General features: G+C 39.9%; 1 protein-coding gene across 37 annotated transcripts in view; it reads left to right on the top strand.

The window, feature by feature from the left end:
- The window catches only part of MACF1 (microtubule actin crosslinking factor 1), a 349861-nt gene that overhangs the window by 287091 nt on the left and 37869 nt on the right, over positions 1-24901 (top strand). For 28 of the 37 annotated variants that reach the window (XM_067010930.1, XM_067010949.1, XM_067011058.1 and 25 more), the window contains 16 exons: positions 6230-6391; positions 6565-6735; positions 7373-7539; positions 11568-11727; positions 12078-12404; positions 13357-13441; positions 13945-14186; positions 15404-15610; positions 17006-17125; positions 17550-17657; positions 18610-18828; positions 19815-20018; positions 21691-21922; positions 22785-23011; positions 24337-24459; positions 24557-24658. In XM_067010930.1, coding sequence (XP_066867031.1) covers positions 6230-6391; positions 6565-6735; positions 7373-7539; positions 11568-11727; positions 12078-12404; positions 13357-13441; positions 13945-14186; positions 15404-15610; positions 17006-17125; positions 17550-17657; positions 18610-18828; positions 19815-20018; positions 21691-21922; positions 22785-23011; positions 24337-24459; positions 24557-24658 — 2856 coding nt within the window. The remainder of the gene's footprint in view (positions 1-6229; positions 6392-6564; positions 6736-7372; positions 7540-11567; positions 11728-12077; positions 12405-13356; positions 13442-13944; positions 14187-15403; positions 15611-17005; positions 17126-17549; positions 17658-18609; positions 18829-19814; positions 20019-21690; positions 21923-22784; positions 23012-24336; positions 24460-24556; positions 24659-24901) is intronic. The other 9 variants (XM_067011022.1, XM_067011039.1, XM_067011069.1 and 6 more) reach the window with 1 other exon arrangement.

Here is a 24901-nt window from a genome sequence, read left to right as displayed (position 1 = left end):
GAGATAATCCATTCAACGCACCATACATAGAAGATTTCAATTACTATCAATATGCTCCCCCCCTTTCTCTATCTATCTGTCTGTCTATCTATTTATCTATCTATCTATCTTTTTGTTTATTTATGGCTGCATTGGGTCTTTGTTGCTGCTCACGGCTTTCTCTAGTTGCGGAGACGAGCTGGGGCTGCTCTTCGGTGTGGTGCACAGGCTTCTCATTGTGATGGCTTCTCTTGTTGTGTAGCACGGGCTCTAGGCACGCGGGCTTCAGTAGTTGTGGCTCTTGGGCTCAGTAGCTGTGGCGCAGGCACTTAGTTGCTCCACGGCATGTGGGATCTTCCCAGACCAGGGTTCGTGTCTCCTGCATTGCCAGGTGGATTCTTAACCACTAAGCCACCAGGGAAGCCCCCCGCTTTCCCTTTCAAATAGGTATGTTGGTTAGTTGAAAGAATTCACCAAGGCAGGTTGGAAGAAAGCCATATATAGATGTGTGAATAACAGGTTTTTTTTTAATACAAATGTGTTTTTAAAAGCCTAATAAGGCACAATAATATTTATGAAAAAGAGGCATTTTAGTCATCTTGTCAAACTTTGTATCCTGAAGCAGTCACTTTTCCTTTCCTGGACCTCTTGTTTCTTAATCCATAAAATAAGAATTGGACTGATGTCCTCCTGGGTCTCTCTTAGCTCCAGGATTTTGAGATTACTGGTGTTAGAAAACAATGTGTTGTGAACCCTCTTCCCAGGTTTCCTATCCTTGAGCATTCTTACTCAAAGGATTTTGAGAGTGGCAGCTTTCTACAGTTCACTGTCCTGTCGTCATCTGGTCGCTGGTAAGGAGTGAAGGAGTTAGAAGTTTAGTCAAATACAGTCAGAGGTTACTGAGTGAGGAGGTGGTTTTGATTTTACACCATCCCTGGGACCCAAAACAGTGCCTTCTTCGTAGTATGCCTTCCCTGTTGTGAGTGGATGAATATTAATCTCCTGAATATCCATGGATGCTGCAAGAAAGATGGGTTCACCCCATTGCAGAACCTTTCAGGGCAGCCTTAGCTAGAGGATCAATTAAACATGCAGCTGCCAGCAATGAAAAATCATCTTGATTGTAGGCTATAAGCCGTCAACTGTGCCACAGATCTCCTGCTTAGTTGAGTGGTGGTAATGTCACCTGGGCTTCACCAATTATTTTGTAATTAGGCATCCCATCAAATTAGAATGTATCACCTTTCAGACTGGGGGATTTGATTCCGTTTTCTGAGTTTTACTGAATTTGGGATTGACACTAAGATCCCAGCAACCTATCCAAAGTCACCAGCATTCTTGATTATACAGAATATTTCTAATATAAAGCCTACAGCAATAATCAATGAAATATAGGGATTACATTATAAAGAGCCAGTCAAATCTGCATAAAGGAAGAATATTCAGAGAAACCCTTAATATCAGTCTCTGGGGTCTCTGTTTCCCCATCTCCAAAATGAGTAGGTGGGGCTAGGTAATCTCTAAGGATCCTTCCAGCTATAGGAGGTTGTCATTTTATGAAATATTGCCTGATATAAATGACAAGAGAAGGAAAGAGCTCAGCTGCAAAATCTGTGATTTAAAATGAACTGCTTTAGATCCTCTGCATGTGTATGTACAAATGTACACATGTACACATGGTTAAAATAGATATAAGCTTTCCAATAGCAATCACAAGAAAGTTTGATAGAGGTAACAAAAGGCCAGAACTTGCTTGCTATTTCTGTAGTGGGATCCTAGGCCCACTAAGAACAATATGTGGTTATTTAAGCCTTCTCCTCATGTATAGACTTCCTTAGTCTTATTTCCAGTCATTGGTTCAATGGAAGAAAAAAACCTTTGTATAAAACAGTGGTTCTATAAAATTAAAATTTGCCAAGAAAGTCTTTTTAAGCAAAAATTGGGGAGCCCTGCAACTTCAGTGTTTGAATACTCAGCTGATCAGCAGAACTTTTATGGATTTGTTTGCTTTCTCTAACACCATTTCTATGCAAGGGTTCATTGATTTACTGGATAAATATTTATTGTGTAGCTACTCTGAGCCAGGCACTGGGGCTTCTGCAGTGAATAGCATCGGCATGGTCCCTGCCCTTGTGGAACTTATACTGTAGTAGGGGAGGCAGACATTAAGCAAAAATGACACAAATACCTGGTTACAAATGTGGCAAATGCTTTGAATAAAAAAATAAAGGTGTTATGATGAGAAGCAATAGGGGTATTTAACTTCAATTGTGGTGTCAGGGAAGGAATTTTAAAACTAAAACCTGAAGGATAAGTTACTTTGTTACTTAGAGAGTCAGAGGGAAGAGCATTCCAGACAAAGGAAATGGTAACTGGGAAGAGCTTGGCATGTTAGAACTAAAAGAAAGCCAAGTGGCTTGACCACAGTGAGCAAGGGTTCCGGAAGAATGGCTTGCAGTAAACCTGGAGAGTTAGGAAGGGGCCACATGATGCAAGGGCTGAGAAAGCAGTCCTCAGAGCCGTGAAGAAGCTATTGAAAGATTTTAAGTAGGGGAGTGAAATGATTTCTTTTACATTTTTTAAAAGATGACTCTCAGCTTAAAGATAGGGAAAACTGGTTCACACTGACAGTAAACATTCTCAACATTATCCGGGGTTTATAAATCTCAGATTTCTTTTGTCTTGTCTTCTATTTGTTAGTTCGTATTATGATTATTGACATGGAATACAGAAAACACAGAATGGTTTGCAACTTAAAAATCACTCTGGCTACTGTGTTTAGAGTGGATTGCAGGGGATCAAGGAGAGAGTAAAGAAGCCTGCTAGATTACTGCAGTTGTCCAGGTGGCTTGGACTAGAGAGATGTCAGTGCATTTGAAGACAATTGGATGGATCTAAGATACAGTTTGGAGGCAGCCTCAATAAGACCTGATGATGGCTTTCATATTTGGAGGGAGTGAAGGGGGAGTTATCAAGGATGGCTTCTAGTTCTGGTTTGCACAACTGAGTGGATGGGTGTTGGAGGGTGGAGGGAACAAAAAGTACTCATTAAACCGAGAAGGCATCTTGAGACCAAACATGGAGGCAGGTAGTTCCATATAATCAATGGATCAGTTTATTGTAGGGTAACTTACTGTCATGGTGGGATCAGACAGACAACAACTCGAAGCATTCGCAGCTGCACCGCCCAGCGGGCCACTGGGACAATTCTACAGTTAACCTAGGGTTTATGGGGTGGGGGCAGCAGGTGCTTGGAAACAGGACGTGCATTCCTAAGTCAAGATTTATGAATGGGTACTAGTCTCATGGGCACCAGGAATGTATGTCAGGGAAGGTTTTCATCATTGTTTGGGGACTGACAGAGCATAGGGGCTACTGGGTCCTGATGATTATTAAACAATATCTATTATCTACAAAGCCCGTGACAACAGAGAAGTGATTTACTGTATGGTACAGTACTGGGTTGGGTCAGCAAAAGGATGGGAGAAGCTCTAAGGGCCCAAAATGGCGTCAGTTATGCTCACAGCCGTACGATGGGGACAGTAGTAAATTGCTTAGGGAAGAACAGATTTGGGGGAGAGGAAATTAGCAGGTTCGATTTGGGAATGGTTAAGCTCAAGATGCCTGTGATTCATTTGTATGGCAATATTAAGCAAGTAATTGGATATCCAGATTTGAAATTCAGAAGATATATATAAATTTTAGAGTGATAAGCATTTATCATGGTAGATATTTAAAGCCGTAGGAATGGATAGAATCGCCTAGAGGAGAGCGTGGAATGAGAAGAGGGCTCAGGACTGACATGCTACTCTTATCCCTACCCACAAAGGCTAACATTTGGAGATCTAGAAGAAGAAGAGGGCAAAGGACATCAAAAAAGGATCAGTCAGGATGAAAACTGGGAGACTGTGGTGTTACCAAAGATAAAAGCTTTTGAAGAAGTTCTTTGGGAAGTTTTCTGTTTTATGTCCCTGTTGCATCTTACAGCCTTGCAATAATTTTTACTAGTGTTCTGCTCTGGGAAATGTCTGCCAGCACTGGTTAGTTAATAACATGGCACAGTCCCATTGAAATAGTAAGGAGTAGGAATTTAATGTATCTTAAAAGCACTGGTTTTGCACAACAGCTTTATTTGGGAGTTGAGAGAAGGGAGCAAGTGTTTTCAAATTTACTTTCTTTAACATTCTGTTTACTGGTATTCAGTATAAATATTTAAACAGTACTTAGTATCTAGAGGGACTTTCATATATTTTTAAACTTCTGGGGGAAAAAATGAGACAAATACCCATTCCCTGTCAACTTAATCCATAGAGTGGGCATGGGAAAAGAAGTAACCTCTACTGCTTCTGTGTGAAATGTTCACGAACAAAGTAAATCAAAATTTTAAGAAAAGAATTCGGTCTGTTATAATGGAAGAGATTGTTAAGCTATTTAAATTTTATTTTTGCTTTTCTGTGTCATTTACATTGATAGCCAATAGAGTTTCTTGCCAGGAGAGGAGGTATTCTCTGTGTTGCCCAATACATTAGACCCTAGCCACACGTGGCTGTTGACCTGATGAAATGTGGCTAGTGTGGTTGAAGAACTGAATTTCTAAAGAGCCACAAGTAGCTGTTGGCTACCATATTGGCACAACAGAGAAAAAATTAAATGTCAGTCATAGCATGAGACAGGATTTAATTACTGAGTAAAAGGGGGCTCTTCGGTGTGGACTTGACATCTTCTCTCTGTACCTTAGGCATTTCTGCTTTCTTTGCCTTTCCAACCTCTGCCCCACAGCCGTTTTGTTGCACTCAAGCAGCTTAAGCCATGGGAATTGTTTTTCCCCCGCTCTGCTCTGATTTTTCTGCAGTGAAAACATCTTTAACACAAAATAGAATCATAGCACTTGCTTTCTTTGGGAACCATGCTGTCAGAGTAACAGTCATTTTTAGCTGAACTGCCTTGTAGTGTTGCCTAACAAAATATGGTGTTATCGGATTATAGTGTAAAATGAAGCCCACTGGTGAGTACCTGTATAACCTTCCTTTTTCAGTGTTCCCTGGAGCCTTTCCTCCCTGGTGATTCACTTGTTCAGCCACAGACCACTCTTGCTAGAGTCAGTTTCCTAATCCTAGTGTGATCTGTGGTCTCACATAGGCCAAAATTAGTCTTACCCAAACTTATAATTTTCTTTCACATTTATTTTTGTTCTCTTCGGTTTTCTGTCATTCTTTGGCTTTAATTGGCTCACCTGTCTCACTGAAACTGAAGGAACTTTTTATGGATGAGAAAAGATTGGAAATAGATGTAGACTAGTGGAAATATGGCTCATTTTATCTTCTGATAATTGAGAGAAATCTGATCTTAGGGGCAAATATTTACCTCATTCTTTTCCTTAATACCATTAGAGTGGCAAAAGTACTGTTCTCTTGTGACTCTGTTTCCTTTTGGAAAGTTCCAAGTAATAATGGACCTTGACTGCATTAGAAAGAAACATTCACATTGCTTGTTACACTTGTTCATATTGTTTTAAAATGCCATTGTTTCATGGTGAACATGGATATATAGTATCATTATTTTAAAAATATTTTATGTATACCTGCATCTTACTCAGAGCAGGTGTCTGAAGTTGTTAAGTACATCTCCCAGTATTACTGGCCCATTTCCCTTTGTAATCAGAGGAATACTAGTTCAAGATTATTGGCTGTGTGTGGTCTGTGGCCTTGGAACAGAATGGAGTTAAATAGCCACAGGGGGATTAAGCTGTGAGGTTGGTGTTCTTCACACCATTAATATGTTTTGGCTAATTGAGTTATTAGTCCAAGTCAGAGAAGAGCATTGCATGTATCAGTGGTCAATTAAAGCTATTCCCCAAGGTATTTTTAATCTTAAATACTAGTCTTCCCTTTTAGGACTAATATGCATCACACTTTCATGATATCTTGAGGCTGGTGCTGCTTTTATTCTCTATAGCTTTTTTGCATTAAAAATTAAGATTAAAAAACAAAAACAAACCATGAGTCATTGGGTTAAATGCCTAAGTAGTGCTGTAACTCTCTGTAATGACTTGTCCATAAGAGAATGTATGTATTGAAATATGAAACCACATGTTTCTTTGATACTTTCCTGTACAAATGGCTTGTTTTCTCTTGTTATTCCTGGCCCTCCCTTGTTAAATCATAAATCTCCCAAGAATAACCAGTCACTGTGTGGTGTAGAGGATCTCATTGCCTTTAGATTAAATCTTCTTTGGCTTACAATTATCTAGATGTTTCAGAAAGAACAGGTGGATCCTCTTCAGATGAAACTACAGCAGGTGAATGGACTCGGCCAGGGCTTGATCCAGAGTGCCGGAAAAAACTGTGATGTGCAGGGTTTGGAACATGACATGGAAGAGATCAACGCTCGGTGGAACACATTGAATAAAAAGGTGAGTGTACTGGGAATGGAAGGCAGAGAAAAGAGACATTGCAATCTCTGGTTTCCCTGGCACCTGAATGCAAATAAAAATTTGCAGCTCCAATCTGTAGTTATAAAAAGGGGTGAGTAGTCATTTAAAAGCTCTCTCCTTTATTGTAATGAACCTCCATGTCTGTGATACAGGTTGCACAAAGAATCGCACAACTCCAGGAGGCTTTGTTGCATTGTGGGAAGTTCCAAGATGCCTTGGAGCCATTGCTCAGCTGGTTGGCAGACACTGAGGAGCTCATAGCCAATCAGAAACCCCCATCTGCTGAGTATAAAGTGGTGAAAGCACAGATCCAAGAACAGAAGGTAAGTGAGAATGTTGGGGCAGTGAACTGTAACAGCCGTAGGGAATGACAGACAACACATTTGCTTATGGTTTCAGGAGCATATTCAGGAGTTTTAGTAGAATCCTAACCTACCTTGTGTGATCCAGAAAAGAAAGATGGAAATTGATTTTCATCATCTTACTTTATAATCTCCTAGATCACCATGACATGTATTGAATTGAACAATTTTGCTTGTTCACTTATCCTATTTCAGTGTTTCAGCCACCACTTTATCTTAAGAGGTTTTTAGTGTTTTGGGGGTCGGCAATATTTGAATAATGTATATCATGTATAAGGTTCTATCTATATATGTATATATTTTTGGTTTAATTTCCATTTCAGTGCCTTTTTCTCCTGGTTCAAACTAAGTTCCCTATCAGTCACATAATGATAGTCACTGCTCCATTTAAAAACCTAAGTGTATGAAAAGTTTATATGGGTGGTAGGAATTATATCTCATGTTTTTGCCTCAGGATGAAAAAAAAAAAAACTTCATTATTCAATTAAACTTAGGGCTCAGTGGGGTGAGGTTTTGGATCTTGTTTGTTTTCCTTGTTTCAGATTTTAAAAGTGACCCCATGTTATCACTTTTCATTCCTTTTAAACATGTACATCAGTTGCTCCAGCGACTCCTAGATGATCGAAAGGCCACCGTAGACATGCTTCAAGCAGAAGGAGGCAGAATAGCCCAGGCAGCTGAGCGGGCTGATAGAGAGAAGATCACTGGGCAGTTGGAGAGTCTTGAAAGTAGATGGACAGGACTACTCAGCAAGGCAGCAGCCAGGTAAAGCCACTGGGGTTTTGAGGAATATAGGTCAGAGGCGGTTTCTGACTTGTATCACTGAGGTGCTCTAAAAGCCCCTGGATGATTCATACAGTGCTTTGGTAGGTGTTTTTTCTGTTTGTTTTTTTAAAATTATTTATTTATTTATTTATTTATTTATGGCTGTGTTGGGTCTTCGTTTCTGTGCGTGGGCTTTCTCTAGTTGCGGCGAGCGGCGGCCTCTCACTGTCCCAGCCTCTCTTGTTGCGGAGCGCAGGCTCAGTAGTTGTGGCTCACGGGCCTAGTTGCTCCGCGGCATGTGGGATCTTCCCAGACCAGGGCTCGAACCCGTGTCCCCTGCATTGGCAGGCAGGTTCTCAACAACTGCGCCACCAGGGAAGCCCTGGTAGGTGTTTAACGGCTTTTATCTTGAAGAGAGATAAGTTTTTAGAGATGATCCTCATAACCAGAGTAACTCAGGAAATGAGCCTCAGCTACTCCATAAATTTCTGAGACCTGGAAGACTCATTGCTCTTTGGTGGTGTTCTGTTGCAATATAATCTTGGTTCCAAACAGCAGACGCAGACTCCTACAATCCAGCCAAGTTATTTTCTGAGTTTTGGAAACAGATTTTTTTCCATTCATATTTATAAATAATGCTTTTGATACTTGGAATTGAAATTTATCATGTTCTTTTCTGTTAGCTTATCCTAATATTAGATGTTCTTACATCTAGGAGCTAGTCTGTGGTTCTATTAAATGAGCATTCAAGAGATACGTGGACTTTCTTCACTAAATGGCCACAAGACAGGCAGTATACTTTTCTCCTCCAAGGAAGTGCTTTCTCTTTCCATAGCTATAAGTTAGCCCAGTGTCACTTGAGCTTAATAAGTCACACCATGTCTTTACTTTTAGCTTATACTGTTCTCAGTTTTAAAAATAAATGATAGGGCTTCCCTGGTGGCGCAGTGGTTGAGAGTCCGCCTGCCGATGCAGGAGACACGGGTTCGTGCCCTGGTCCGGGAGGATCCCACATGCCGCGGAGCAACTAAGCCCGTGAGCCATGGCCGCTGGGCCTGTGCGTCCGGAGCCTGTGCTCCGCAACGGGAGAGGCCACAGCAGTGAGAGGCCCGCATACCACAAAAAAAAAAAATAATAATAAAATAAAAATAAAAATAAAAATAAAAATAAATGATAACTAATCAGAAATCAGTATGAGAGTTGTAGAACTGATCATTTATTATCTAGGTAGCCACGGGCCATCTTCAGATAACCCCCTCTTCAGTCTCTTTACTTCTACCCATCCATGTCTTGCTTATTTCTTATCTGAGCTACAAAGTATTTGCTTGCTCTATGTTAGTGGGAGAAACAAATGAAAGAATTCAACTTATTTTCATTTCCAAATTGCACCACTTTTCTTCTGTCTCTCCATCCATTTCCACTAATAACACCATTAACCTTCCAGTTTCCTAGGCTTGAAACCTCAACCTCATTTTTTATCCTTTTATTCCCCCCTGCTTTGTGTCCCATATCTATCAGGATGCTAAATTCTGTCCATTTCACTTCTACAGTGTCCTTCCTCTCCATCCATTTCTCTAATTCCCACTCGCCTCAGTTCATGACTTACAAACTCTCACTTGGGCTAGTTCTCATGAGGTAGCTTACCTGAGGTAGCCTCCTAATCATCACTCTACTGCTGCTTACCCTCAGGCCTTCCCCTCTTTGCATGCTCAGAGACATTTAATGACTCCCTGTTGCCTATAAAATAAAGTCTCTTTAATCCAACATTCAGAGCCCTCTACTGTTTGGCCCTAACCTACCTTTCTTAGTTTCCACTCTTCTCATTCGTTGTGGGCACAGTAAACTGTATTCGGTCCTCCAGTATCTTCTGTCCGTTCCCTAATTCTGTCTTTGCTGATGGTGTTGCATCTTCCATGAAATACTTCTGTTCATCTCCCCTGCTTTTATGAAGGTTTTCTTTATTCCCCAAGCATAGAACAATTTCACTTTCCTCTTAACTGCCATAACTCATCATCTGTACCTTGTATTATGGTCATTATTTTATGTACTTATCTCCTAGGTCCTTAAGCTCACTAAAGTCATGGTTTGTTCCTAATGTATCTTTTTTTTTGCGGGTCGTGGGGGAGGTGGGTACGTGGGCCTCTCACTGTTGTGACCTTGCCCGTTGCGGAGCACAGGCTCCGGATGCTCAGGCTCAGCGGCCATGGCTCACGGGCCCAGCCGCTCTGCAGCATGTGGGATCTTCCCGGACCGGGGCACGAACCCGTGTCCCCTGCATCGGCAGGTGGACTCTCAACCACTGCGCCACCAGGGAAGCCCTTAATGTATCTTTTTATGACTCTTTCCTTCTACCCTACTTGCTTCCATCCTCCTAGTCTAACACAGTTTCTGAGCCAGTATTTTAAAGAGAAATACCAAGAGCAGCATCATTTGTTGTAGACATCCTAAAGACTTTTGTTTAGCTTCTTTAATATTGGATTTTCAATGCCTCTAAATTATTTTAGCTCTTCTCTTTGCTACCCCAAATCCTATTACATTGATTTCTTCAAACTTTCAGATTCCAAAATCAGAGGTGAGTAAGAAAGACGTAGAAATTGGGGGCAATTTTTTTAAGAATGAAATTTTTTAAATTTAGAATTTAAAAAAGAATAGGTACATGTATATGTATAACTGAATCACTTTGTTGTACACCTGAAACTAACACAACATTGTTACTCAACTATACTCCAGTATAAAATATAATATTTTATTCTTTTTTAAAAAAAAGAATAAAATCTATAAGCAGGTCATTAACCAATTAAAATAACCCACCAAGCAATATTTTAAAAATGAAATTCTTGATTAATAATATTTAAGATTATATGTTTTAGTTGTATTATTAATTCAAGATGTATTTTGCAAGTTGACATAAACTAAGAAAGGAAATTCTATACTTTATATTGACATTTAAAAATAGCATCTAGAAATATATTTTTCCTTATACTCGAGCATAATTAAATTTCCAGATAATTAAGATGGCAGATCTTTATATTAAATCATTTCTTATTAAGATAAGTTTGTCCAGAGTAGGTGTTCAGTGAAGGTTTTCTGAAATAAAAATCACATGCTTCCAGGGCCTTTTCAGATGACATAGCACTGAGTCTTTTTTTTAATGCTCCAGCGTCATCATCATGGCCTCTGTTAATCTGTGTGCTCATGCAGTTCTGCAGTGGTTTTTCTGTCTGTTGCTTATTAGGCTGCCTCCAGCATTAAGCCTTCCTCTCTCCTTTTGTAATTTGCTGATTTTAATCTACAGGGTATTTGAAATCCAAGCTAAGTGTGGATGTTACATTAAATAAGATTTAAGATTCCAGATTTAAAGATTCCAGTTATAAAGTCCATAGATCTTTTGGCTGCTGTTTGCCTTGGCAAATTCATCTAGTTTGAGGTCATTTTTTTGCCTTGAATCAGAATTCAAAGTTATACTCTGGGGCTTGAAATTACTAGAAGCCTGCCTGGATTGGGGGAGATAGGAAGGGGGGTTCTCATTCATAGCTTGGTCTGCCTTTGCTCTTCAAATGCTGTCTCTTCTCTTCACTCACAAGTGAAGGTAGCAGTGATGGGGAAAGAATGAAAACTGATGATTTTTTTTTTTTTTACTCCTTTAAACTTTATTTTGGTCACATTTACAGAGGATGCATGTGCCATATCCAATAGGAGAAAGAATAGTAGAAGGTCTGATTATAATCCTCATTGTACTATTGCTACCCAGTGGGCGACCTGGACAGATCTTTCTTTAAGCCTTCAGGATTGGTTTCTCTTTTGTAATAGTGGGATAATCCTGCCTACCTTACAAGGGCATGACAGAATCAAAATAAGGTACTGCTTATGAAAGCCTTTAAAACAGCAAAATGCTATTTATGTGTGTTCTGTTTACTATTGATATTTCAAATGTGCCTCATTAAGATTGGTCTTTTACTGAATATAGTACTATTATCAGTCTTAATGTGACTTTTTGCCTGAGCAGCTTGTTCTATATATTTGTGTAGGCAAAAACAGCTGGAAGATATCCTGGTTCTGGCCAAACAATTCCATGAGACAGCTGAGCCTATTTCTGACTTCTTATCTGTCACAGAGAAAAAGCTCGCTAACTCAGAACCTGTTGGCACTCAGACTGCCAAAATACAGCAGCAGATTGTTCGGCACAAGGTAGGAAGTAGTTATGGTAAATGAAAACACAGAACTGGAACCAGAAATCCTAGAAAACTGCCTGCAGCATTCTATAAGATGTGTTTCGTGGGGTTTTTTAAAATAAGTTTAATTTAAAATATGGTCCAGTTATTAATTGGACTAGTCACATTCTTGAAGTAAAAATAGAAATGGACTAATAGGCTGCTATCAGTAAAAACAGCTTTTGTTCTCTGTTTTTATGTTATTTTTGCCCTTCAGTAGGTGAACTTTTATATTATTATTTATTATATCATTTGTGATTCATTGTTTCATGTCTACTTTTCATTTATTTTGTTTCTGTTATTCATTTTTTCCATCTGGATTTCCAGGCTCTGGAGGAAGAAATAGAAAGCCATGCAACAGATGTGCACCAGGCAGTCAAAATTGGGCAGTCTCTCTCCTCCCTGACATGTTCTGCAGAGCAGGGTGTACTGTCTGAAAAGCTAGACTCATTGCAGGCCCGATTCAGTGAGATTCAAGATCGGTGCTGTCGGAAAGCAGCCCTGCTTGAACAAGCACTGTCTAACGCTAGGCTGTTCGGGGAGGATGAGGTGGAGGTGCTCAACTGGCTGGCTGAGGTTGAGGACAAGCTCAGTTCAGTGTTCGTAAAGGATTACATACAGGATGTCCTGCAGAAGCAGCATGCTGACCACCTGGTATTCGTGTTTTCCATTCTTATTGATTATGTTAACTAAGTTATTTTGTAATTTTGATTCATGTTTCTCTTCATTTCCCTCTCTTTTTTTAAATTCCAAACATTTCAACTTTATTTTATACACAACTGCATAGTTACAGACTGGACTAATCTATTTTTTGATGCTTTACATGGAAATACTTGTACTTAACAGACTGAATCAATAACTCTAGAAGATGATCCAGAATGTAATCAGGCCATCTCAATTCCAACTCATGTTTTACATCACTAAGGAATGTATCATTCAGTTTCCACTTGAGCAATTATGTGAAAGAGAATGTACTGTAACAAAACCAAATTACCTAAAGAGTAGTTAGTGCCTAGGGTTTTTTAATGTTTCTAAAATTTATGTACTCAAATTCCAGGGATTCTGTATCATCTGAGTAGAAACAACAATTTGCCCCTTTTTGTTTTCGTTTTTGTGACATTTCCTTGGGGATGGTAAAAATCAGCAAAGCAGTTTTTTGGTTTTAATAATCCTAGATTTTTCTGCTTTGTTGACTTCAGATATTGAGAGTTTTTAACCAGGATCTTGATTTAAGTCAGCCCGCTCTTGCTGACTTTCTTCTGTTGAACTTTCCGCCTTATTCTTTATTTTGGACATAGTAGACATTTTTGCTGAATTCTACTTCTACCTTTCTTGGGTTCACGTTTGGTACCAATAGATTAGTAAAGTGGATTTAGTCCTAAATCTCTTCTCATCAGAGGAAAGTTTGCCTATAAGTAGCTGATTTCATTGTTTTGAGTAATTAAAGAAGGGGGTAACCAAAGAGAAAATGAAGGAATCAAATATCTTATGTTTAAACTAAACTGGTATTCATCTCTTTACTTTAAATTTGGTCTCTTAAAGGGCTCACATTTCTTCCCCTTTGTTGTGCCATAGTTTTAGGATTAATGGTATTCTTTCCTTTCAGGCTTTAAATGAAGAAATTGTTAATAGAAAGAAGAATGTAGATCAAGCTATTAAAAATGGCCAGGCTCTTCTAAAACAAACCACAGGTACTTTGAAAAGTGCATCTCTTAGCACCTCTATGGTCCCACAGACAATTACATCAGCACCCTGCAGTAGCCACTTCTCTTTGCAGATAGGAGGAGTTTTGTACTCACTGATTGTATCACCATGTACTCCCAGGTGACTGGCAGCTTGGGTTCCCATTTCCTTCTCAATCTTTTGAAAACTAAAGCACTGTGTTGTCTCAGATCTGGTTATAGATGAAGGCTCCCCCTGCCCTCCAATATGGTGAATGCCAGCATTTACTGAAAGGTGCTAGGAATGTCTAGGAACACCTGCAGTCAAACTCAGTTCTTAATAATCTCAGAAGTCACTTCTTCTATTGATTGAAGGTATATTTCCCACCTCCCTTAGTGTGGGATGCTAGGTGAAATCACTGCCATAGGGAGAGAGCATCTATAAAAGTTGAGCTCTGATTTGAAGAAAGGGAGGTTAAGAGAGCTCCCTTATATCCTATTAAATGTGAATAATTGTGTGCTGTCTCCCACAGGTGAAGAGGTATTGCTTATCCAAGAGAAACTGGATGGCATAAAGACTCGCTATGCAGACATCACACTCACTAGCTCCAAGGCCCTCAGAAACTTAGAGCAAGCTCGGCAGCTGGCCGCCAAGTTCCAGTCTACGTATGAAGAACTGACCTGGTGGCTGAGGGGAGTGGAGGAGGAGCTGGCAGCCAGTGGAGGACAGTCTCCCACAGGGGAGCAAATACCCCAGTTTCAGCAAAGGCAGAAGGTAAGCTGTCATTTCACACTGTAAAGGGAAAAAAATTTTCCTCTTAGAATCCTTAAGTTCAAATTCTTGTGTTTAATACCAACTATCTATAACTTAAATGTAAACCAAAAAATTTCTACCTGCCTCATTTTTTTGTTTATTCTTGGAAAATAAAATTTGATATAAAGACCTATATAAGAGCACTTGTTATGGTCTGAAGAAGAAAAAAGATTGACTCTCAAAACCCTGGGAAGGGCTTCCCTGGTGGCGCACTGGTTGAGAGTCTGCCTGCCGATGCAGGGGACACGGGTTTGTGCCCCGGTCCAGGAAGATCCCACATGCTGTGGAGTGGCTGGGCCCGTGAGCCATGGCTGCTGAGCCTGCGCATCCGGATCCTGTGCTCCGCAACGGGAGAGGCCACAGCAGTGAGAGGCCCGCCTACCTCAAAAAAAAAAAAAAAAAAAAAAAAAAAAGAATCCACCTGCCAAAGCAGAGGACACGGGTTCGAGCCCTGGTCCAAGAAGATCCCACATGCTGTGGAGCAGCTAAGCCCACAACTGCTGAGCCTGTGTGCCACAACTACTGAAGCTCACGTACCTAGAGCCTGTGCTCTGCAACAAGAGAAGTCACTGCAATGAGAAGCCTGCACACCACAACAAAGGGTAGCCCCCACTCGCTGCAACTAGAGAAAACCTGCGTGCAACAATGAAGACCCAACGTAGCCAAAAATAAATAAATAAAATTAATTTTTTAAAAAAATTGTTAAAAAAAAAAAAAAACCTAAGAAGCTTGCTTTATATGCAACATTTTAGAATTTACTGTCATAGTTCATTCTCTAAGAGTACTTCATGGTTATGTTTGATTCTCCTGCAGGATCTAGTGCAGTTCCAGATGTGCAGAAATACTGTGTAGGTACTTGCTGAGGTGTAAATACCTATGATTAAAGCATTATTTATCATTTCTACTGAAGTAAGGGGAAAAAAAGGAAAAAGCACCATTCATGGTACCCAGAGATAGTCTGGCTCGAGCAATCTTGTAGACAGTTCTAAGCGGCTAAGCCTAAAGTCAGGCTGTGGAGTGACTGAAAAAGCTGAGACAAGAAAAAAAATAAAATAAGTGAAGGAAGGAGGTCAGAGCCCTGCTGGGATGTGTGGTAGAGAGAGCACTTTGCACCCAGCACAGCTGCTCATGTGCTTAATTTAGCAAGGGATGGCCTGAAAACTTTTTTCCCTCTTTAGGAGCTAAAGAAGGAGGTCATGGAGCACAGACTGGTGTTGGACACAGTGAATGAGGTGAGCCGTGCTCTCTTAGAGCTGGTGCCCTGGAGAGCCAGAGAAGGGCTGGATAAACTTGTGTCTGATGCCAATGAGCAGTACAAGCTGGTCAGTGACACTGTTGGACAAAGGGTGGATGAAATCGATGCTGCTATTCAGAGATCACAACAGGTAATCTTTATAAACACCTCTGCACTAATATTTTAGGCAGCGTGAAGTACAAAACTATGACCTACATAAATATGGGCTTAGGAATAGGAATAAATGAGATCAAGCTAAATCTGATGCCACGAACCATTTCAGTGGTGGGAACTGATTAGGTAAAGGTATGTGAGGCTGGATCTAGGTTTGACCAGAAATACTTGACCCCTTTGAGCAGAAAAGAACTTGAAGAGAGTATGTGAGCCCTCTCCTTGCTAGTGCCCTGCTAAGAGGCAGATGGTGATGGGGGTAGATAATATCTAGATCCCAAAGGTCTAAGTGCATCACAATCTTTAGTTTGACATAATCAGCTGTTTTAGCATTAGATGGAAAAGGGGACAGAACCAGGAACTATAATTACTATCAAATATGCTAACCAAAATAGCAGAGCCATCCAAAATAGAACCCTCCCAAGTAAACACAGGTGTCATATTTCCCTCAATCCTTTCTCCTTCCTACCTTCTGGGAAAAGTTATTTGCTTTTCTTTGTAGCTGGATATGCACCTATTAATGTGCCATGGTGCAGAAAAATAAATTAATGTAACATGACTCCTTGAGTTCATAGTGATAAGCAAATGCTTTCTGAACCACAGAGAAGTTTGCTCTGATGCCAAGTGTATCCCTGTTGTGTCTTAATTAATACCCCTCATCTTGGCCAGATATTTCAGTATGAAATTTATCACGCTTGGCAGCTCACTTTCCTTTAAATAATTAGTGTAATTTGGCAACGTTGACGAGGAAGAGGTAAAAGATTGAGGGACCTCATTAAACAGTGGTCACATAGAACATGTTCTTAGGTTTTGTATTTGTTGATGTCATTGCATACATTATTGCATTCCATTTAAAGGTTTGGTGTTCTTCTGGGGTCTTAGGCTTCTTCAGCTGAGCAATTACTTCACGTTAACTTGACTCAGCCACCTGCCGCCATGTTAGTTTGTATTTAAACACATGGCTACTAGTGTTTAGAGCATGGGTAGGAAAGAGGATTGGCAGAAAAAGAGCACAGCCTCATAAAAGTACTCTCATTAGAAAGTGTATTTATTTTGAAGAGTCTTGGTTTCCATGGTTGTTTCTAGCTGTAGAACCACTAACTGAGTTCTGTAACTTCTTTCTACAGAAGTTGAAATAGGATCAACTCATATTTGTTGAAGTAGGATCAACTCATATTTGTCACAGTATAATCAACTCTAAATTGTCTGCATCTTGATTTGTGGTTTTATGAAATTCTCACCAATTTTGGCTTTACTTTGTGAGAAGTAAACTGTATTACTGAAAATCTAGGCCTTTCTATGTTGAATAAATTAGAATTCTCAGAAGGAGGACATTGGCTGTAATATGTCCATTTTTCTTCAATATGTCTGTTAGTATGAGCAAGCTGCTGATGCAGAGCTAGCTTGGGTTGCTGAAACAAAACGGAAACTGATGGCACTGGGTCCAATCCGCCTGGAACAGGACCAGACCACAGCTCAGCTGCAGGTACAGAAGGTAAGTGACGTATTCACTGTGTCCTGAGCTAGAAGAATCATCAGTCGCTTAAGAGTGACTAGCAGAGAGTTTCTGACTATCCCAAGTAAAGTAGAATGAGTCAGTGTCATGATGGTGGACAGAGACTAATTATATAAATACTTGGTTAGGATGAGGAGGAGATTTTTTGCTTTGTGAAAAGGGTAGAAATAGGCCCATTAATCCAGGAAAGAGTAGGTAGCAATTTTCTTCCTTATTCTTGTAAGCTACTAAAAGATAAGTATTTGAAGATGTGTGGATAGGCAAAGTGTCAAACTTTATAAGAACAGTTTTTGATGTGGCTTTTTTAAAGCAAAGAATTTTTCATAGGGTATGTCTAACTTTTCACTAACACAGGCTCGGGCTCCTTGTATTTCTTGACTTAACAGTAGTTTACTTTTCAAAGGCTTTCTCCATTGACATCATTCGACACAAAGATTCCATGGATGAACTATTCAGTCATCGTGGTGAAATCTTTGGCACATGTGGGGAGGAGCAAAAAGCTATATTACAGGTAAACTACATTTATTTATTCACCGTATTGTTCTTATCTTGATCATGGTGAATTAGAAGTACAATTGTGAAATGATAGTTTAAGAAGTTTTTTTTCCCTCTGTTACTGGTAATACTTTAGTCCAGCTTGATGTTCTGGGGCATTCAGACTCCTAACCCTGTGTTCACAGATGTCTAAACAGCCGTACTGTATAATGTGAAATACACTGCAAATCCATCTTCTTTATAACAGAGGAATTGCTACTCATCCTCAGTCCATAATGAGTTATCTTTGAGTTACCTTTCCAGGTAGATAGATTTTTCAGAACCGTGTGCAGATACTAATTCCTGCTTCAGGTCCTTCTAAAAAATGATTACCCATTTCTAAAAGAATTGGCCAACAGAGTCCATTTGTACCAGTTTTGTTTTTTATAAAGGGTCTGGGTAACCACTGTTTCCTCAGAAGTCTTCATAAATCGAGCTACTCATCCTAAACATATAAAGCATAAATGCCAGGTTTGTGGAGACTTTTATCAGAGGGAAAAAGACAAATGAAACTTGATGAGCAAATACCCATCTTAGCCCCTGAGAGATTCAGTCAAACTGGCCTATTACAATAATGCTGTATCTAAAGTTGTAAGAGGTATTCACTAAAAGGTTAGTTTTGGTGTGTTGTGCTTGTGCTGTTTTACTGTTTGTGAAACTACTTTCATATTTTTAAAATTATAAAATTATGTATATGTATGATAGAAAAATTCAGTTAAGTATAAAGAAAATAAAAATCACTTGTAATCTTACTAGATTAATCCATATTTTTTAGCATTTTAGTGTGTATTCCTTTAAACTTTTTAGTGTATATATATATATATATATATATATATATATATATATATAAACCTATATATACTTACATTTTTACTTTAAAGAAGGGTTCATCATGATAATAATGCTTACATTTTTTTTGTTGTTCACAGGAAAAGACAGAGTCTCTGATACAACAATACGAAGCCATTAGTCTGCTCAATTCAGAACGTTACGCCCGCCTAGAACGGGCACAGGTCTTGGTGAACCAGTTTTGGGAAACATATGAGGAGCTCAGCCCCTGGATTGAGGAAACTCGGACACTGATAGCACAGTTACCTCCTCCGGCTATTGATCATGAGCAGCTCAGGCAGCAGCAAGAGGAAATGAGGGTATGGAGCATGCCGAGTTTTACTTAATCACAGAACTGAAAATGGGCTCTACAATGTATTCAAAAGCAGCCTATGTATTAGTACCTACTGAGTATAAGTAAATGTTATGAAATTAATTCTTAACCAGTTAGAATTTTTTTTTGCACAGTAAAGATACATATCTGAATTATTTCCTTTGTCTTTTAACATGAATCAGTTAAAGAATAAGATTATGGAGATGTCAGGAACCTGGGTATTGCAGAAGTGAACAAAGCACCATGTAAAAATCAAGGGAGTTTAAAATCTTCCCGGTGACAGTGGGGTGTTATTAGACTTGGTTGTTGTTGGGTGGCCCTTTCCTTGTGGTTAGGCCCTAGCTGGAGTGAGAGCCTTCACTCAGGAATGTCAGAAAGCATTTGCTGCCTAGAGTTGAGATGAAAGGGAAATTTGTAGACACTTGAACTGATGCTGTTACCATTAAAGATAGCTTTTTTAATGTTTATTTTATTTGTGGTATATGACTCGTGCTTATTGCTATCTCTGTATTCCTGTAAGAGGAAGGATGTAAACTGGAAGTAGCCAGCAGTAAAGTCAAGGAGCGGTTGGATTACCAGAAATGTTGCTGTTTGCAGCTGGTCCTGCTTAGTGTCTCCCAGTCTGGGCAGGGAGACAGACATTAAATCATGCAAACTACAGTAGAGTACAGAGAAGCATTTACAAGTACAGAAGACAGTGGAATACATTTGTATTGGAGGGTGAGAGTGAGAGAGGATTTCTGGGAAGCTTCCTGGGTGGCAGAACATGTGAACTGGCTTTCGAAAGTGAAGAGAGAGTCAGAGCCCAAGACTCAGATTTTTTTTCCCTCCGCAAATGATGAGATGTTGGGACTTGCTGGGTTTTAGTAACTCAGTTTGTTCATTTGGTATGAGCTGTGATCAAAGTATTTAAACAAACAAACTGGTATAAGAAGGCTCATTTTATTTTAATCCTTATATTTCTTTGCGTAGCAACTAAGGGAATCAATTGCTGAACACAAACCTCATATCGATAAGCTGCTAAAGATAGGCCCTCAACTAAAGGAGTTAAACCCTGAAGAGGGGGAAATGGTGCAAGAAAAATACCAGAAAGCAGAAAATACGTATGCCCAAATTAAAGAGGAGGTGCGCCAACGGGCCCTGGCTCTGGATGAGGCTATTTCCCAGTCAGCTCAGGTATGTGTGTGTCTTAAACTCATATAACCTTCAACTGTCCTTTAGTCTAAGCAAGAGGCTCTTTATCAGTATGTCCCTATGCTCAGGAATGTCCAGACTAGTATGCTGGTGATACCTTATCAAGAGACTGGGAGCCTTTGCCTGTTTGCATTTTTATTCCAGGGAGCATTGGTTATACTGACAACTATAAGGAGGGTGAAATGCATCTTGGCTGTGGTATATATTGCCTGTTGATGGTTTCCTTGAAAATTTTATATTGTGATAATCCTTTAGCAGGGATGATTTTGGGTAAATTCATCTTGAAGCAACAAATGCCTCAAGAAGTCAGATTCCTATTGGGCCTGTTGCTTTCGAGATTTAGACAGCACATTAGTTTTCCTATTCACGAGGCCACCAGCTAACTTCTAGTTCAGAGAAAGATGCTTGACTAGGGAGAAGGTAGAGTCAAGGAGAAACAAACCACCAGCAGTGGAGTTTAAAGCATGTAACTACATACTTTCCAACTAATATATTACTGTTATGTCTGGGTAATTTATTCCTATGTTTGGTCAATATTCTTGGTTAATATTTGTACTTACTCAAGTTTTTCCCCCCCACCTTCCGTCCCATCTCTCACTCACATTGTGGAATGTGTTACTTTGTGTTGTTGCTGCCTGCTCCTGTCTTCCCCACATCGTCACATTTCATTGTTGTGTTGACCGCGCCCACCATTACAGATTACAGAGGTAAGGTACCCACCCCCTTGGGATTAGGATGTTCTTATGAAGCTGAGAATTGAGAGGATTATTTATAAGGAAATTTCCCTTAACTGTCATGGAATAAATTTTATTAATGCAGTTTATTATGCCAGTTTCATTTGGGGCAGAACCTAGAAGTGAGGGAGTGATGGGAAGGGATTTTGTTTGTTTACCATGTTATTTCCTATAGGTCATTTAACAGTTGGTGAGTGTTATTCTAATTAATGAATCCAGAGTTGGCTTTAGGGGGCAGACTTGTCTGTTTTGCTCCCTTTTGTCCCCTCTCGGCTTCATATTACAAATTAAAATTTTACAATTATAGATATGTTGTTCAAAGTACCAGAAAAGTGGAAAGGGCAGTAGTTCTCTTGGAATAAGGTTAGATTTGGCCTTCCCTAATTATCTTTCATCATGCCGACATTTTAGTTTCTTACTATTACACTGGTGGGTTGTCAGATTGCATGCCATGATACTTTTAAACTCCAAGTCATGTAGCATATTGAGTTCCCCATCCATTTATACAGTTGATGGAGGGCATCTAACTTCTTGGTCTACTCTGTTGCATGCAACTGTCATCTGAGATGTTGACACACTGACTCTCACTGGTTTCACAGTCTTGTCCCTTTTTCATCACGTTAGTTGGAATAGGGGAAGTATTGTGGCAGCATTAAGGATTTGAGTTGATTTTTCGTATAGTAAGTAATAGCTTTTTGATTCTTAAACATTTACTTTTTCTGATGGGCCAGCTCTGGTGTACTATGCCCAAAACAGTTTCTTAGACAAACCCAACACTTGACAGCCATGGGGCTAGGCTGAGCATAGGTTTTATCCTAAACAATAGTAGAAGATTTATACACTGGCCTTAATCCCTAACGTTTACCCCAGAAGTGTGACGAAGTACTGCTGTGATGGCTAATGGTCCAATATTTGTTTAGTTCCATGATAAAATTGAGCCCATGTTGGAGACTTTGGAGAATCTTTCCTCTCGCCTGCGTATGCCACCACTGATCCCTGCTGAAGTAGACAAGATCAGAGAGTGCATCAGTGACAACAAGAGTGCCACCGTGGAGCTGGAAAAACTGCAGCCATCCTTTGAGGCCCTGAAGCGCCGTGGAGAAGAGCTCATTGGGCGATCTCAGGGAGCTGACAAGGATCTGGCTGCAAAAGGTGCTTGATGAATCTAATCATATTTTAAAAGTCGATAGAATAAATTCTAGGCTGTGGTTACCTCCAGCATCCCACCAGATGTACTTCATTGAATGCAAAGGCAGTGCCTAAGTAATGAGTATTTCACGAAGTCATTTAGAATTCAGAACACATCTCCCCATTGAAATAAGATTACAATTGATAGTTAGATTCCCAGACCAGGAAACAAATGCTCCTTTACCCCCTAATATGAGGAAACTGCAGTACCAGTAGTGGGTAGAACATAACTACCTTTTATAACACTTTCCATGGGAAACATATCAGGTTCAACACAGAACACTGGAGACAGTTCTCATTTCAGCCCCTTTATAATTATCTTTTTTTTTTTTTTTTTTTTTTTTTTTTTTTTTTTTTTGCGGCACGCAGGCCTCTCACCGCTGTGGCCTCCTCTCCTGTTGCGAAGCACAGGCTCTGGAAGTGCAGGCTCAGCGGCCATGGCTCACGGGCCTAGCCGCTCCGCGGCATGTGGGATCGTCCCGGACCGGGGCATGAACCCACGTCCCCTGCATCGGCAGGCAGATTCTCAACCACTGTGCCACCAGGGAAGCCCTATAATTATCTTAACAGTACTTTTATAGTAGATGATAACTCATTTCCAGATTACCTCTGTGATCTCTTTATGTGGGAGACCAGCGTAAGTGATAAATGAGAATATAGAAATAATTAATAATAAAGCTAAGATAGAAAACTGTCCTTCAGTTATATATTTTTAGAGCCTTTTAAGTATAATTTCATTTCAGTGAAAATAGGATTAGATCTAATTTCTGATGAGGCTGATTTTAAGTCCTTAGAAATGGCCTGTTCACTCTTCTGTACCCCTCAGAAATCCAGGACAAATTGGATCAAATGGTATTCTTCTGGGAGGACATCAAAGCTCGGGCTGAAGAGCGAGAAATTAAATTCCTTGATGTCCTTGAACTAGCGGAGAAGTTCTGGTATGACATGGCAGCTCTCCTCACCACCATCAAAGACACCCAGGACATCGTCCATGACTTGGAAAGCCCTGGCATTGACCCATCCATTATCAAACAACAGGTTGAAGCTGCCGAGGTAAGAAACAAAACCTCTTCTTTCATGTGTTTGTCCTCTGGGAAGGCCCTGTATCCAACTATGTTGTGTTAACTGCTTAGCCAGGCTGAGTGCCTTAAAAGTTTTTGTGTTTATTTTAAGCTTAATAGTATGTCTTTACACTAGAAAAAAAATACCTGCTCATTATAGATTTTTCTTTTTTTAATGTATAAGTTTTACCACTTTGTATAGGTACATACAACCTCCACTGGTCGTGATATAGAGCAGATCCATCACACAAAAGTAATTCTGTCATCAATTTTAAACTTAACAATTAATTCATATTAGTAGCATGTGCTTTAAAAATCCAGTTTTGCTTTCATTTCTGAATTTAGTCCTCTCTTTGGTGTACTTATTTCTCAAGTAAATTTATTTACTGTAGAAAAATAGAAAGTAGAAAAGAAAATAAATTCTGGACTCATCATCCAGAAATAACAATTGTTACTTCCCCATACCTTTTTCTAGCCTTTTTGGGGATCCTAGTTTTTGTTTTTGTTTTTGTTTTTTTTTGCGGTACGCAGGCCTCTCACTGCTGTGGCCTCTCCCGTTGTGGAGCACAGGCTCCGGACGTGCAGGCTCAGTGGCCATGGCTCACGGACCCAGCCGCTCCGTGGCATGTGGGATCTTCCCAGACCGGGGCACAAACCCACATCCCCTGCGTCAGCAGGCGGACTCTCAACCACTGCGCCACGCAGGGAAGCCCCCTAGTTTTTATTAAATGCATTTCTCTCCTCATTTTGTCCATTTAACCCAAGGCAAGACTGTCTATTCTATATTCTCTCTCTCATCACTCATATCTTTCTTTTATTTCAGCCATTTCCACCTCCCCACCCCTGTCATTGCCAGTCCATGAACGATTTTTTAGGATCTGGCACAGAACTGACTTTCTTTATTATATAGCCTAGCATTCCTATTATGCTCATCTCCCAGCTCTTAAATATGTGACTGTTGTACTCTGTTATTTTATCCTAGTTAATTTTTTTCTCTGTAATAGACTTCTGGTTGTAGATTATAATCTCCTTGGACCTTTGATAAATTATTGAAGCTCATTGCACCTTTCTCAGAGTGTTTTATGTATGTATTGTTAATATATAAAAATATATTTGATGTATATGTAAGAAAAATAACCAGACTCTGAAGCTTCACTATTTAGATGAGTGAAATATTAAGAACACTGAAAGACTTTAATGAAATTGACCGTTCTGTTCAACATCTGCTGTCGATGGGGGTATAAATTACATTTGCAAAGTTTGGGAAGTTCTGTTCTGCTTTCTGTTTTGGCTTATGTTCTGTTCATTTACATGTAGACTATTAAGGAAGAGACAGATGGTCTGCATGAGGAATTGGAGTTTATTCGAATCCTTGGAGCAGATTTGATTTTCGCCTGTGGAGAAACTGAGAAGCCGGAAGTGAAGAAGAGCATTGATGAGGTGTGGAGAAGTGGACAAGGGGTTCAGACAAAACGTTACTGGACTCACACTAAGAGTGGGATTAATTGGAGAGTCTGATCCACTGTTTTTCCCCTAGATGAATAATGCTTGGGAGAACTTAAACAAAACATGGAGAGAGAGGCTGGAAAAGCTTGAGGATGCCATGCAAGCTGCTGTGCAGTATCAGGACACTCTTCAGGTGAGAGGCCACGAGATGACCACCACGGAAACACAGGTTCCGTGGTCTCTTTGTCATATTCTGAGTCCAGCGTGAGTCGGTCACCTTCACAGGATTGCAACATTCTTGAGCCAAAGACAGGCTGTTTCTTTATTTCTAGCCAAAGTTTCCCACTTCAAGCAAGAAAAGTTCTGACATACGAATTTCTAGTCTTCTTGCCATGTTTTTCGTCATATTATCTATCCTCACAGTGGCTGTAGAGTA

This window comes from Kogia breviceps, chromosome 1, assembly GCF_026419965.1.
Source record: "Kogia breviceps isolate mKogBre1 chromosome 1, mKogBre1 haplotype 1, whole genome shotgun sequence".
NCBI lineage: Eukaryota > Metazoa > Chordata > Mammalia > Artiodactyla > Physeteridae > Kogia > Kogia breviceps.
This window is presented reverse-complemented; position numbering and strand designations above follow the sequence as displayed.